The sequence below is a fragment of the Marmota flaviventris genome, chromosome 2, assembly GCF_047511675.1.
Source record: "Marmota flaviventris isolate mMarFla1 chromosome 2, mMarFla1.hap1, whole genome shotgun sequence".
NCBI classification, from domain to species: Eukaryota; Metazoa; Chordata; class Mammalia; order Rodentia; family Sciuridae; genus Marmota; species Marmota flaviventris.
Window position 1 is genome coordinate 154,406,097 of NC_092499.1, and position 13,916 is coordinate 154,420,012.

Sequence of the window (13,916 nt, forward strand, 5' to 3'; positions counted from 1 at the left end):
GAGATGAAAAACAACCAAGTCACCTCCGTTTTGGAAGAAGGTGGTATGGCCACAATTCTTGGGCCAACTCTTAATAATCTTTTTCCTTCTTTGTTTTTTTAAACAGATGTGATGTTTACTGGCACAGCAGATGGCCGGGTTGTAAAACTTGAAAGTGGTGAAATAGAGACCATCGCCCGGTTTGGTTCGGGCCCATGCAGTAAGTGGGCGACAAATCATTCAAAAAGGTGCCACCTGTAGAACTGCTTTTCTCTAGAAGCCAGCTTCACCCTTGGAGAAGAAGAAGCCATGACCATTTGGCAGAGAGAACATGATGTGGAATTTGCATTTGCCAGGTGGTTGGTTGCTGGACCTCACAGGGCTTGGTGGTTACCCAACTGGACGGTAGCCATGGAACCTCTTGGATACTTTGTGGGGCTATACTTCTTCACTATTCCTCAAGTTGTGGTCACTTTTGTGGTGGTTTTAGAGGTTAATTGATGATGTTGAAGTGCTGTTACAGAAAAGTAGGTGGCTTTATCATGACTGGAATGCTCATGTGTAATGGCTGTATTAGCTTTTGGAGAATTGTAACAGTGTCATTCAAAGTGAAATGCTCTTAAATCATTGCAGGTTTTGGAAACCTAAACTAGAAGACTTCCACTGTTTAAAAATTGATAATCCAAGGCTTCTTTTAATTTTTATTTTGTTATTTTATGTTATTTTTGCTATTTTATTTTACTTTATTTTTATTGTCATTTTATATTACTGGAGATTGATACCAGGGCTGCTTTACCACTGAGCTACATCCCAACTCCTATTTAAAATGTTTTATTTTGAGGCAGAGTCTCACTAAGTTGCTGAAAGTTTCGCTACATTGCTGAGGCTGGCTTCAAAATTGGGTTCTTCCTGCCTCAGCCTACCAAGTTGTTGGGATTATTGCTATGCACCACCATGCCTGGATTTTTATTTTTAATTTTTTGTGATGCTGGGGATTGAACTCAGGGCTTTGTGTGTGCTGAACAAGCTCTTTACCTTTGAGCTATACCCCTAGTTACCATTTTTAATAGCTAGAATATTTTTGTAAAATGATGCATTTTCATTATGAAATGGAAAGAATACAAACATAATAAAAACAAAATAAAAATCACCTTAGCTTCTCAGATGTAATTGTTATGGATATTTTAGTGAGTAACTTTTCAGGTATCTTTCTATTCATGGGTACTCATACCCACTCAGTTTTTTATATGATGGATCATACTCTAAGCTTGATTATTTAACCTCCTTTTTCTGTTCCGTTTTGGCAGTAAGCAACCCACAATGAGCACCTCACAGTAAGCACCAGCACCAAGCACCTACACTAAACACCTTGCAATGATGAGTACCCACAAGCACCACCGCCCATAGTGAGCACTCTTTGTGGACATCTAAATAGTAGCACTTGTAGTGAGTACCCTGGAGTGAGCACCTTCAGTGAGTATTCTGCAGTAGTACCTACGTTGAACATCATGAAGTGAGCATTGTAGGGACTGGTCTAGTTCTAATGCTATGACTCTTTTTGCTCTGTACATCATGATGTCTGTTTAGGTAGAAATGGATGAGATACTTGGACACTGAGGAGGGCAGCCACCAATTCCTGTCTATTTGTCTTCCTAGAAACCCGGGATGATGAGCCTGCTTGTGGGAGACCTCTGGGCATCCGGGCAGGGCCCAATGGAACTCTTTTTGTGGCTGATGCATACAAGGGACTGTTTGAAGTAAATCCTCAGAAACGTATGTGACAATAATGTGTTTCCTTCTGTGGTGTTTTCAGCTCTTTTATATGATGTGTGTATAAGTAGATTTAATAGGATTTGTTAAGAATGGTCTGCTAGAGACTCTAATATTTTCTTACTCACTGAATGGTACCGAAAGCGTTGCCTACATATGTCAACTAGTTTTAGCCATCAGATCTCTCTGTGTGATGGCATTTGATCTGTGTTGATTTCTTCTGTTATTAGTATTTTAGCCACAGGGTCTCAAGGAGGTGCATTTGGGGATTTTAGACCTTTTCTTCCTATCTTTATTTTTCTTTGTATTTCTGTATCTTGTCTTCCTGTTTATTTTTTCTCATCTCTTTGTTACCACCCCCTTTGTCTTTTCTCTTTCTCCAGCTCTTCATCTTTTTTCTCCCTTATCCCCTGACTGGTCATGATGTCACTTTGACTGTGTTACAATATTTGCTCTGTGTACTTTCTTGGTTGGCAATTTATGCCATGGAGGAGACTGTAGGGGCCAGATCATGGACCCTGTAGACTGGCCACCTGGGTAGCCCCTGCTCTGCCATTTGATGACTGTGCAACTATATGCATTACCTGGCTTCTGTATGCCCAGTTTCTTCGTGCAGAAGATAGGGATAGTAGTTGGGCCTGTCTTGTGGTATTGCTGCCAAGATCTAAATTAGATTATACATGAAAAGAGCTTAATACTCAATAAATGTTCTATTATTTTTATTTCGTTATTTTATATTTTACTTTTTAATTTTATTTTGTAATGTTATTTTATGTTGTTATTTTATTTTATTTCAGTCTAAGTCTAGCTTAGTCTAGACAGATTTTTACAGTGTTGCCCAGACTGGCTTCAAATGTGGCTCAAGTGATTCTCCTGCTTCAGCCTCTGTAATAACTGCAACTGTGGTGCATGTCACTGAGTCTTACTATTTTTAAGAACATATTCCTGCTACTTCTTTACTTAAAAGCCAATGAATGTAACATTCATATTTTTCTCAAGCAAAATAGTACTTTAAAGCCTTTAACATAACACTCTTGATACGTTTTTTTTTCTTCTTCCTTATTATGTTAGCATTAATATGCTGTTTTTACATAAGAAAGAACAGATCTTCTGACCTATGACAGTGGAGAAGCTCATTTTGTTTTTTCCTTTCACACCATTTAGGCTGATTAATGTTTTGAAATTATTGAGAAGAAAGTTCTTAGAGTAAAAGCAAATGTTTTTCCTAACTTCAGGTGAAGTGAAACTTCTTTTGTCCTCTGAGACACCCATTGAGGGAAAGAAAATGTCCTTTGTGAATGATTTGACCATCACTCGGGATGGGAGGAAGATTTATTTTACAGATTCCAGCAGTAAATGGCAAAGACGGGATTATCTGCTTCTGGTCATGGAGGGTACTGATGATGGGCGGTGAGTGTTCACTTCAGTCTTCCCCTAAGTTAGCTAATCAGCCAGGCGTGGTAGCTTCATCAGAACTCATTACTTCTAGGAGCCATATGAGTGTTTCTGAGCAAAATATTTCTGCTTGTAGGAATGGCTTTTAGAATCGAGTGATGGAGCTATCATTTCCTCTTTGAGGAACTAAAATGAAATTTTTTGACCAGTCCATCCAAGGGGGTGGGTCTAGACAGACTGGTAAAGTACCAGAGCAGGCCTGCATTTCCGGCTACTCCTCAGAAGGGAGACTCCTATGACTGGAGTGTTGGTGTTTCTAGTGCTGACCCAGCTCTTAGGTCAGTGAATTAATCGATTGTGGGGTTCTCTGGAAGAGGCTGCTGTGGATCTGCTGTGGATGGGGAAAGGCCCCCACTGGCTAGCCTTAGACAAGGTTTAAGCAGAGGACCCCAAGGCCTGGTCACTCCAGTGGGAGGCTGAGTCACCTTCTAGAGCTCATGCTCCAGAGGCCCAGAATAGGAAGGAAAGCTCTAAGCCCACTGAAGGCCATGGACTCTTATCTGTGTGACCCTTCATTTTTGATCTCCACAGCCTGCTAGAGTATGATACTGTGACCAAGGAAGTGAAAGTTCTTTTGGACCAGTTGCGATTCCCTAATGGAGTCCAGCTTTCTCCTGAGGAAGATTTTGTCCTGGTAGCAGAAACAACCATGGCAAGGATACGAAGGTGTGTATGTGTTAACTGAACTATCAGTTGTTGAGCAGAGCTCACCATAGCCTGGGATAGGGTGGAAATGTGGTTGACATAACTCTGAGACGCAGCAGAGCACCTCTCCCTTTTGTAATAATGGTAAAAGTATATGATAAAATATTGAACATTGTTAGCAGTTAGGGAAATGCACATTAAAACTGTACTGAGATTTCATCTTATACTAGTCAAAATGGCAGTCATCAAGAATACAAATAATAATAAATGCTGGAGAGAAAGTGGAGAAAAAGGAAAACTTTTATACTGTTGGTGGTTTTGTAAATTAGTATAACCACCATGGAAATCGGTATGGAAGTTCCTTGAAAGACTAGGAATGGAACCACCATATGGCCTGGCTATACCACTTCTCAATATTTATCCTAAAGAATTAAAGTCAGCGTGCTATAGTGATACATGCATACCCATGTTTATAGCAGCACAGTTCACAGTAGCCAAATTATGGAACCAGTGTAAGTGTCTGTCAATAGATGAATGACAGACATGGTAGATATACACAATAGAGTTTTATTCTGCCATAAAGAAAAATGAAATTATATCATTTGCAGGAAAATGGATGAACATGAGAATATTATGTTAAGCAAAACAAGCCAAACTCATAAAGTTAGGGGTCATGTTTTTTTTTGCTATGTGTATGCTAGGGAGGAAAAAGGAAAAGAAAAGTGTGTGTAGGAGAAAAGCAAGGGGAGATTAGTAGAGGAAAGGGACCAGGGAGTAAGCAGTAGGGGAGTGGGGAAAATATTTGGGAATATTGGCTAAAGTATATTGTTATATTGTGTTCATATACTAATGTGTGACAACAGAATCCACCATTATGTATAATGTGCCAATAAAAAATAAGGAGAGAAACAAAGAATTAAAGTCAGCATACTATGGTGATGTATAAATTCCTACATTTATAGGAGCACAGTTCACATTAGCTAGACTATGGAACCAGCCTAGGTGTCCATCAATGAATGAATGGATAAAGAAAATGTGGTATTTATACACAATAGAGTTTTATTCACCTGTAAAGAGTGAAACTATGTCATTTGCAGGAAAATGGATGGAACTTGAGAACATTTTGTTAATCAAAGTAAGCCAAACTCACAAAGTCAGGAGTTGTATGTTTTATCTCAAACATGGAAGCTATAGAAGAAAAAGGAAAAGAAAGTTTGGCAGGGGTGGAGGGAATCTAATGAAAATTGTAGGGAGATCAGTAGAGAAAAGGGGCTGCGGTAGGGAGGAGGGTAGAGAAAAGGGAAGTACTAGGGAATGATATTGGCCGAATTATATTATTTATTTTGTGTACATGTATGAATGTATAACAGTGGATTCCACTATTATATTCAACTCTAATGAACAGCAACAACAAGAAAATAATATGGACATAAATGGTAAAAGCAAAGTTCAAGGATAGGTTTCCTTCCTTCCCTTTCTTATTCTTTTGGGGAGTTGCAAGTCTGAAAAAGTATCTTGATTTAATGCTATTGCACAGCTTGTTTTCCATTTCTCTGCCAGGTGGGCCTTAGTCCCCTCAACACCACCTATTCATGCTGCTCTGGGGCCCTTGACGATGTCCTCATGGCAGCTGTGCTTGTGTGCATGTTGTATACATTTACAGTAGTTTCCATAATTGTTTTTGGACCAAGACCAGTTTGGTAAAATTTTTTTTTTTCTCAGATTGGAGGGCTACTACTCACTGCCTGCTTGGGTAAATTTTTCAGGGTCTATGTATCTGGTTTGATGAAAGGAGGGGCTGATATGTTTGTGGAGAACATGCCTGGATTTCCTGACAACATCCGACCCAGCAGTTCCGGGGGGTACTGGGTCGCCATGTCAACCATTCGCCCTAATCCTGGGTTTTCCATGTTGGATTTCTTATCTGAGAGACCCTATATTAAAAGAATCATTTTTAAGGTAACTATCAAAACTATAATTCTTTAAAAAAAGTAAATTAATCTAATTATGATCTCTTCTAGTTCTGCTTATAATATTTGGTACCCTTTAATGATGACTTACAAGCCCACTTTATTCTTCATCCTGACATATAAATTTAAACATTTGAACCTTTTTTGATTCTCTGCCCTCTTCTGGTTTCTCTGTTTCTGGTTTTTTTTTTTTTTTGTCACCCATCATTATGATTTCTGGGGCCTCCACCTTGCCTGTCAGTTTCATTCTTTTCTCTTTGCTATGGCTGTTTCCAACTGTCTCCACTCTTCTCCAGACCCTGTGACTTTGCCCTACACCCACCCCCCTTGTCTTTTCCTCCACAGAGTTATCAGGTACCTTCCTCTTCTTCCTGTGGCCACACATATAAACTCACCTCCATACCACCCACTCTGTCCTGTTATCTCCATAGGTTTCTGCCCTATGACCTCTTAACATACCAAACTCTTTCCCATTAAAACAAAATCATCCATCCCCACCAATGGCTAGCCACAACCCATTCAACATGGCCATATCAGTGGTTATAATGTTATTATCATTTATCTCTATGTTCTTGTATCATCCTAGAGTTTTCCTAGTGCCTATTTTTTTATGTTCTTGAATCATCCTACAGTTTTTCTAGTGCCTTTTATGAAATACCCTGAATCATAGCTCAGCACATTTGCACAGTGGGGGAGTAACTTGCTGACAGGTGCTTCTTTAATGCAAGTTGAATAGGTATTTGAAATTGATATCAAATATTTGTAACTTAGAGTCCTGGAGGTGGCAGGCAGCAGTTATTCAGCCCACTGTATTGGGTTGTGTATGTGGGCTCACATTCTTGGTCAGGTTGGCCCCTGGCCTTCAGTGGTCTTCATTTGAGCCATAATTCCCCTTACCCATGATGTCTCCTCTTACTCATTTTTCACCCACTGGAGCTGAGTATGGTTTATGCTCAATTTCTGTCTGTGTTCCTATAGCCAGAATGAGATAGTCATATGTTCTTTCTTGGGGATGAAGATTGTGTCTCTTTTCCTCAACTAGAACATTCTATTTTTTTAGTTTTGAGAAAATATTAAAGTTATAACAAATGAGTAGATAGGGGACAAAGAATTTTTTTTCCATGAACCAATTGCAAATAAGTTGCTGACCTGGTGCTCCTGGTGCTCTCAGATACTAGGAAGTTTTCTTCCTGTAAGGACTTTGTCTTTTATTACCAACAACCAAACCTAGGAAACTCACATGGATACCTTACTAACCCACAGGCTGCACTCAGGTTTTGCCAGTTGTCCTAATGTCCTTAATTACAAAAGGATTCAACCCAGAATCAAGCATGGCCTTTATTTGCCATGTGTCTTTATTCTCCTTCAGTCTGGAGTAATTCCTGTCTTGTTTTGACTTTTTGACCTTGACCTTTTAGAAGCTTAGAGGTCAGTTATGTTGCAGAATGTCCCTCCATGTGGATTAGTGTAGTGTTTTCTCATGATTCAATTCAGGTTCTGTGTCACTGGCAGGTGTAGCATGGAAGTGCGACAGTCAAAGGGTATGTGATATTTTTTGTCTCATTAGCAGTGGTGGCAGTTTTGACCACCTGATTCTGGTGATCAAATGCCAGGTCTCTCAGTTGTAAAGTCATTCTTTGTCCATTTATAATTAATAATCAGTGCTATCCCATGGCTTCCCATTTTATCAGTGGTTATAATGTTTTTATCATTATTTATCTTGATGTTCATATTGTCCATCTGTGGCCAGTGGAAGTCCCTTCAGTGTGGCTCCTGTACCTCTGGACACATTCCTTTCATTCTTGGACCATTTTGTCACTGTCACACAGGTTGTTTCAGGAACATGTATTTTCCCTGCCCCGCATCTAGAATTGGCCATTTCTCTAATGAACCATGGTTCCTTCTGGAGGTCTGGATGGTTCACTTGTTGCTTTTGGATGTCCCTGTTTTCTGGCCTCCTCAAAGGACAAAGCTCAGGAATATGTACTTACATCTATGTTAATTTGTCATCTGTTTAAACCGAACACAGCTGTTCATGCAGGTATATCCAATTTCAGTCCAACACCACAGGATTAATTCTAGTTTTCTCTCTTTATTTCTTTCATTATTTATACCTCTCTAACAATGAAATGTCTAGATACCATTATCCTTCATATATTTACCAGTTTAATCAGTTCCCCCAAATGTAACCAGTTCCCCCAAATATAGCCATAGTCCATCTCTCATATGGCCTTTGTTGGGGCTCTCGATTGCCACACTGGGCCAGCTCTTCTTTCTGACTGCCTGCAGGAGCTTGTGTTTTTATTCAAGGGCTCTGATACCCTGTACCAATCTGTCCCTGGTGAACACTCTTCTTACTCTCTTTTGCCAGGCCACTTGGTTGCAGGGACATCCCCTTACTCTGTCTGTGCTCTGACAACCTGTGCTAGGCCACTATAATCTCCTTGTCCTCTGTATGCACCTACCTGCTCAGCCACACTAGGGGCTTCTTGACTGAATTTTTCAGGTAGAGAAATGACATAGGACAGAGAATGTCTTAGGAAGGTAACTACAGCTATGACTTGAGTGGCCATGGGGGACCTGAGGTGAAGGCTGGTGGTCAGGGAGAGGTAGTGGCAGGGCCCAGGGTTGGGGTGGCATAAACATAGGTTGTATTGCAAGACTCTGAGGTGGTCAGGTGTTATAGTTTAGATGTGGGACATCCGCCAAAAGCTCTTGTTAACGCAGTGATATTGAGAGGTGAAATGATTAAATTGTGAGAGTTATAACAATTAGTCCATCCTAGTTTGAATGGACTGACTGGGTTTTAACTGTAGGAAGGTGGGGGCATTGACTGGATGAGTTAGATGCCCTGAAAGGGTGCATCTTCCCTGTGGCCTCTTCCCCTGCCCCTTTCTTGCTCCCTGCTTCCTGGCTACCATCAGGGAAGCAATGGTGTTGTCTGTCTGTAAACTGAGGCCTTTGAAACTATGAACCCCAAATAAACTTTTACTCTTCTGAGTTGTTCTTGGGTATTTTGGTCACAGCCATGAAAAAGCTTACTAAAATACAAGACTTGTAGAGCATGGAAGGACAGGGATCAAGGGTAAGGGTTAGGTTTTTGGCTTTAACAACGGGTGTGAAGGCCTGTCTCCAGAGCCAGGGACTCTGTCAAAGTTGAAGTACTGTTGTGAGGTCCAGGTAGAGTTGAATACAGGCAGCCAGGGAATTAACACTGGTTTGGACATAGAGGTGGAGATTTGAGAGGTTTCTGGAAGAATAACTAGTTGAAACGAGAGAGGGTGAGATCTTTTGGAATAAGATGGAAAGAGAAGAGAGGGAAAGATACATGACTAGACAGTGGGAGGGGTGTTCCATGGTGGAAAGCCCCTATGGAGGAAAGCAACTTTGATCCATTGATGTTGAACCTTCTAGAGCTAAGTTGACTTGAATGTCTTCTTAAACATTTTCAGTGACTGGGAGACTTTATCCCCAGGACAGTTGCAATTGTTTAGGTATTTTCACCTGAATTAATCTTTCTATTAACTTCTAGACACTGCTCTTATGCAGCTAAGTATTTTGTTGTAATTACCTACCTGAGGTCCTTCTGCTCGGTCAGAAATTCTCTCTCCCCAGTGATTTCCCTGCTTAAAACTCTTCGTCAGCCCCATGTTGCTCACAGAATCCAAGTCTAATAAGCCCCTTGGCTAGGCATGCCCAGGAGATGTCAGAAGTGCCCTTCTCAGTATCATGTGCCAGGTGGTACCCTCAGGCTCTGTGTGCTAGCTTCAAGAAAAGTTGAAGAATTGGCTTTAGAGGTGTGTGGTGTGTGGACTTGCTTACTTAACTTACTTAACTCCCAGGCTCTTTTTGAATGTGAATTGCTCTTCAATCTCCATTATGTATACACTGTATGTCTGAAATACTTTAATCAGGATTTGTGTATTCTGGTTAACTTGTTCTGGGTTTGACCGAGTGTTCTGGTGGGTGAGGTCATTCTCAGCTTTGGCTATAGTGTGTTTCTCTATGATCATCTGCACTGTTCTCATGCTGGCTTGTCCTCCTTTGCCTGATCTGCAAGGGGCATGGGGCCACTCTTAGCTCTATGCTATGGGGCTTCCTTGAGGAACCTGACCATTCTTAGTTGGCAAGGGGCAATCTTGTAGTCAGAATGTAAGCTCTCCTTGCACTGTGCTTCCCTTCCAGCTGTTTAGTCAGGAGATGGTGATGAAGTTTGTGCCACGGTACAGCCTCGTGTTAGAACTCAGTGACAGTGGTGCCTTCCGGAGAAGCCTGCATGATCCTGATGGGCTGGTGGCCACCTACATCAGTGAGGTACATGAACATGATGGGCACCTGTACCTGGGCTCCTTCAGGTCCCCCTTCATCTGCAGACTCAGCCTTCAATCTGTTTAGTCAGCCCAGCAGCTCACCATGTGCACTAAGAGTCATTATACTCGGCCATCATACCTGATCCAGGAGGAGCTATGGACACAGTTCTGACCCCATGTACCTATCGGTCCTCGGAGGTGTGATAGGAATGGCTACTGTAACCTTGAGAATGTGTAGGCCCCCAAGGGGCACCCATCACCTGGGCCTGACTTCATCTTTAGAGGAAAGCATAAAATATCTGCTATGGAGAAGATAAATTCATGTGAAGCTATTTCCCTTAAAAGAAAGAAAGGAAAAAAAAAAAAAAGCTTTCTGAGTACAGTAATTCTCCAGAACTTGGGGAAACTTCATGCATTTTTAACAGGGCTCAGGGTTTGTTCTGCTGGCCTCAGTATCTTTATACTCTTATGGGTTTTTTTTTTTTTTTTTGGTGGGGGATGTTGGTACAGGAGAACAGGGGTACACAGTAGAAATATACTGAGGCTAGCCAGCAAAAGCTGTGTGAACTGTGACTTTAGACTGTTTCTCAGGAGCTATGTGGGACAAGGGCCCTTGGTCCCTGAGCATTCCCTCCATAGTGGAGGGGTATCTTCCTACCTTCCACCTGCTGTGGCCTGGCCTTCCTTCATGCTGGAAGTTTTCAAGACCTTGAGTAAGCATGTAGGAAAAGTAGGCTGATTCCAGTGCAAGAAGACTTCCTGGGGTTTCTTTCTGTGAATACTTATGCTGCTGGAATTGGACAATCCAGTAGTTTAGTACTTACTGCAGGGGTGTGTTTAGGAACATCCTTTTTTTTCACCTCTAGACTCACAGATATAAATAGTGCATATGTTGATGTCATATTTGTGCTAGTGTTATAAGCCCCAAGTTGCTGTGTATCTTGAGAAGTCTATACACTGGTCTTAATTTTGATAATAATAAATAATATAAAATCCACTTTTCTGTTGATTAACTTTTTGAAGATGTGGACTGGGAGTTTCTTATGTACTTATTTTAAATGACTGAAATTTAATTCCATCAAGTGTTGATATGAGGATCGTCTCGGTAAGAGTTGTTTTAGGGCCAAACATCCTATCTAGTTGGCTCTGAAGGGAAGTCATGGAGCCTCTGATGACACCAACCTTCTTCAGCCATCTGTCTCCTTGATTCTTTTTTTTTTTTTTTTTTCAGTGCTGGGGAGGGAACCCAGGACCTTTCACATGTTAGGCAGGTACTCAACCACTTAGCTACATTCCACCCTTGTTGATTAATTTTTTGATAGATTGATATTATACTTCTTTCCTGTTTTCTAGCCTACAGCTGTTCCTTTCTTTCCTGGTGTTTGTGAGAATGCACAAGAGATTGTATCTCTAGAAGCATTTGAAAAACTTGACAGATAATATTTTAAACAGGCTATGATATAAAAATATAAAGAATATAAAGAGCCCTCATGTTAGTGGAGGTACCAATGGTTTGATAAGGAGTTAATCTTGATTAATCTGCTGTGTCACCTCCCCTGGACTGACTTTATGTGGAATAAAGTGACAGTAGACTAGATGCAAAGATTGGCTCCAGTCCAACTGATACAATCTGTATTTAATCAAATGAACAACAATTAATATTGTTTATTTGCTTTTATAGGAAAGAAAATTGAGTAGTCATTATTAATTACTTTTTTGAGGATACTGGGGACTGAACCTAGGCATGCTGTACCACCAAGATATACTCCCAGCCCTTTTTATTTTTTGAAATAAGGTCTTGCTAAGTTGCTTAGGCTGGCCTTGAACTTGTGATCCTCTTGTCTCAGCCTCCTGAGTACCTGGGATTACAGATGTGTGCCACTATACCTGGCTATTAAATACTTTTAAACAGCTAATGATGGGACATATCATGTACAAAAGAATAATAAGGTAATGCCTAATCACTGTGTCATAAAAACAATTTAAATGTGCTGGGCCTGTATGCTGACTTCTCAGTTGTTTGAGAATAGAGAACTTTGTGCTTAATGCTTAGTTCTCAAAGTTGCAAAGAAGCTGGTAAATTGTTTTTCACAGTTTTCAGTAAAGGAGTCTTGATTTTGACTCAGGTGTTGATTTTCTGTCTCCAGGTGTCATTTCCTGTGTTTTATGTGGTAATTTGGCATGAGAAGATGAAAAAGATAGTCTTCTTTTTAGGCTTAAATATGTGACATGCTTCTGCTGGTAAACATAAAAGGGACTTACTCTAGTGTGAATTATTAACATGTTTTAAAAATCAACCAAGTGATTCATTGGTTGCCTCTATTATCTATCACAAAAACACTATCAGGATTCAGTTATTAACTTTCATAGGAATGAAATTCCTTTTGAGTTTTTTTTTTTTTTTCTTTTTTTTCACATGTGGTGCTTGGGACCTTACACATGCCTATGCTAGGCAAGCACTCTACCATTATAGTTGGGTTGCATCCCCAAACCCCTTTCTTTTACTATCAGCATATACTTGCAGAGTGGTGTACAGTCTTGGAAGTTTTTCATATACACTGACTTTTGTTATTTGATTTTCTTTTGAGACAGAGTTCAACTGTGTCACTTAGACTGGCCTGGAACTCCTGTGCTCAAGCCATCCTCCTGCCTCAGCCTCCCAGGTAGCTGGGATGACAGGTGTGCATGTCACATCTGGCTGCCGTACACTAACTTTTAATGAGGCAAGGATATGTGGTCTCATTGTACAGATGGGAACTGATTCTCCAAGAGTCAGTGACTGCCCAGAGTCATAGCCAGAAGGCAGCTGAGCTGGAGACTCCTGTGCCATGATTGAGGCACTTTGAGGCTGGACTGGAGACAGGTGACCTTCCCAGTGTCTGATTGTGCAGTGGCCACTGCTGTAGCCTATGGGTTGTGGTGGGGCTCGGGCTCTAACTTTGGTGGCACATCAGAATTCTCTGGGATGCCAGGTCTTGGGGTAGACTGGGTACCGTTGTGGTTTGAAGCTTCACAGGTAGTTCCCATGAGCAGTGGTGGGGCGTTAATCACAGCCTAGAACCATCTGCTACCTGCAGGGGAAGCTAAACTAAGCAGGAGTCTGAAGGTGAGAATAGAGAACTTTGATCCATGTGGCTGTGGATCTGGCTCCTTAGGAGTGTGCACAGCTGGCAAGGAGTGTGCAGCAGTTTGGGGAAGACTACAGAACACTCAGGGCTGTCAGGATTTTGACTGGTTTTGGGCAGTTTAAGACCTTGAACAAAAGTTCTTTTCTTTTTTTTTGGTCATAATCCTGATTGATCTTAGAAGCCTGGGTACTTAACCTTACCTTTTCTCAGTGATAGTAACATTAGATGATGGAACCACTTGCTTTTAGTGTCAGAATAAATCCCTTTGTGTAAGGGTCAAGCTGAAAAATTATAAAAGTGGGCAAAACTGGATTGGTAGCCTGGGATTTCAGGTCATCCAGGTTGACATTCACTCCCATCTCCATGTGGATGTTTTATTTCACGCTTTGTTCAGATCTACCACAGCTGTCTTTGGCAGCAGGAACAATGTGTCTTCAGGGACATAGTTGGTATGTGTGTCTCTGATAATGCTAAGGCATGTTGGCAGTTGGCTTCCAGAAGTCAAGGTTGCATGGGCCTGCTAAGTGTCTTTCCTTATGGCATTAGCACGGCTGGTCTAAGGGGGAACATATTATTCAGTAACATATGAAATGAAACAAATTGTAAATAACTGAAATTGTGGTGTATTATAGATAAAGCCTTCCCTTGGAGTACAGGCC

At 41.0% G+C, this 13,916-nt stretch overlaps 1 protein-coding gene across 1 annotated transcript in view; it reads left to right on the top strand.

Annotated features, from left to right (window-relative positions):
• The window catches only part of Apmap (adipocyte plasma membrane associated protein), a 40,934-nt gene extending 29,808 nt beyond the window's left edge, over positions 1-11,126 (top strand). Inside the window, exons 4-9 of the mRNA XM_027920868.2 lie at positions 107-199; positions 1,636-1,752; positions 2,985-3,159; positions 3,736-3,870; positions 5,616-5,808; positions 10,005-11,126. Coding sequence (XP_027776669.2) covers positions 107-199; positions 1,636-1,752; positions 2,985-3,159; positions 3,736-3,870; positions 5,616-5,808; positions 10,005-10,214 — 923 coding nt within the window. The 3' untranslated portion in view covers positions 10,215-11,126. The remainder of the gene's footprint in view (positions 1-106; positions 200-1,635; positions 1,753-2,984; positions 3,160-3,735; positions 3,871-5,615; positions 5,809-10,004) is intronic.
• Positions 11,127-13,916: the final 2,790 nt, after the last annotated feature.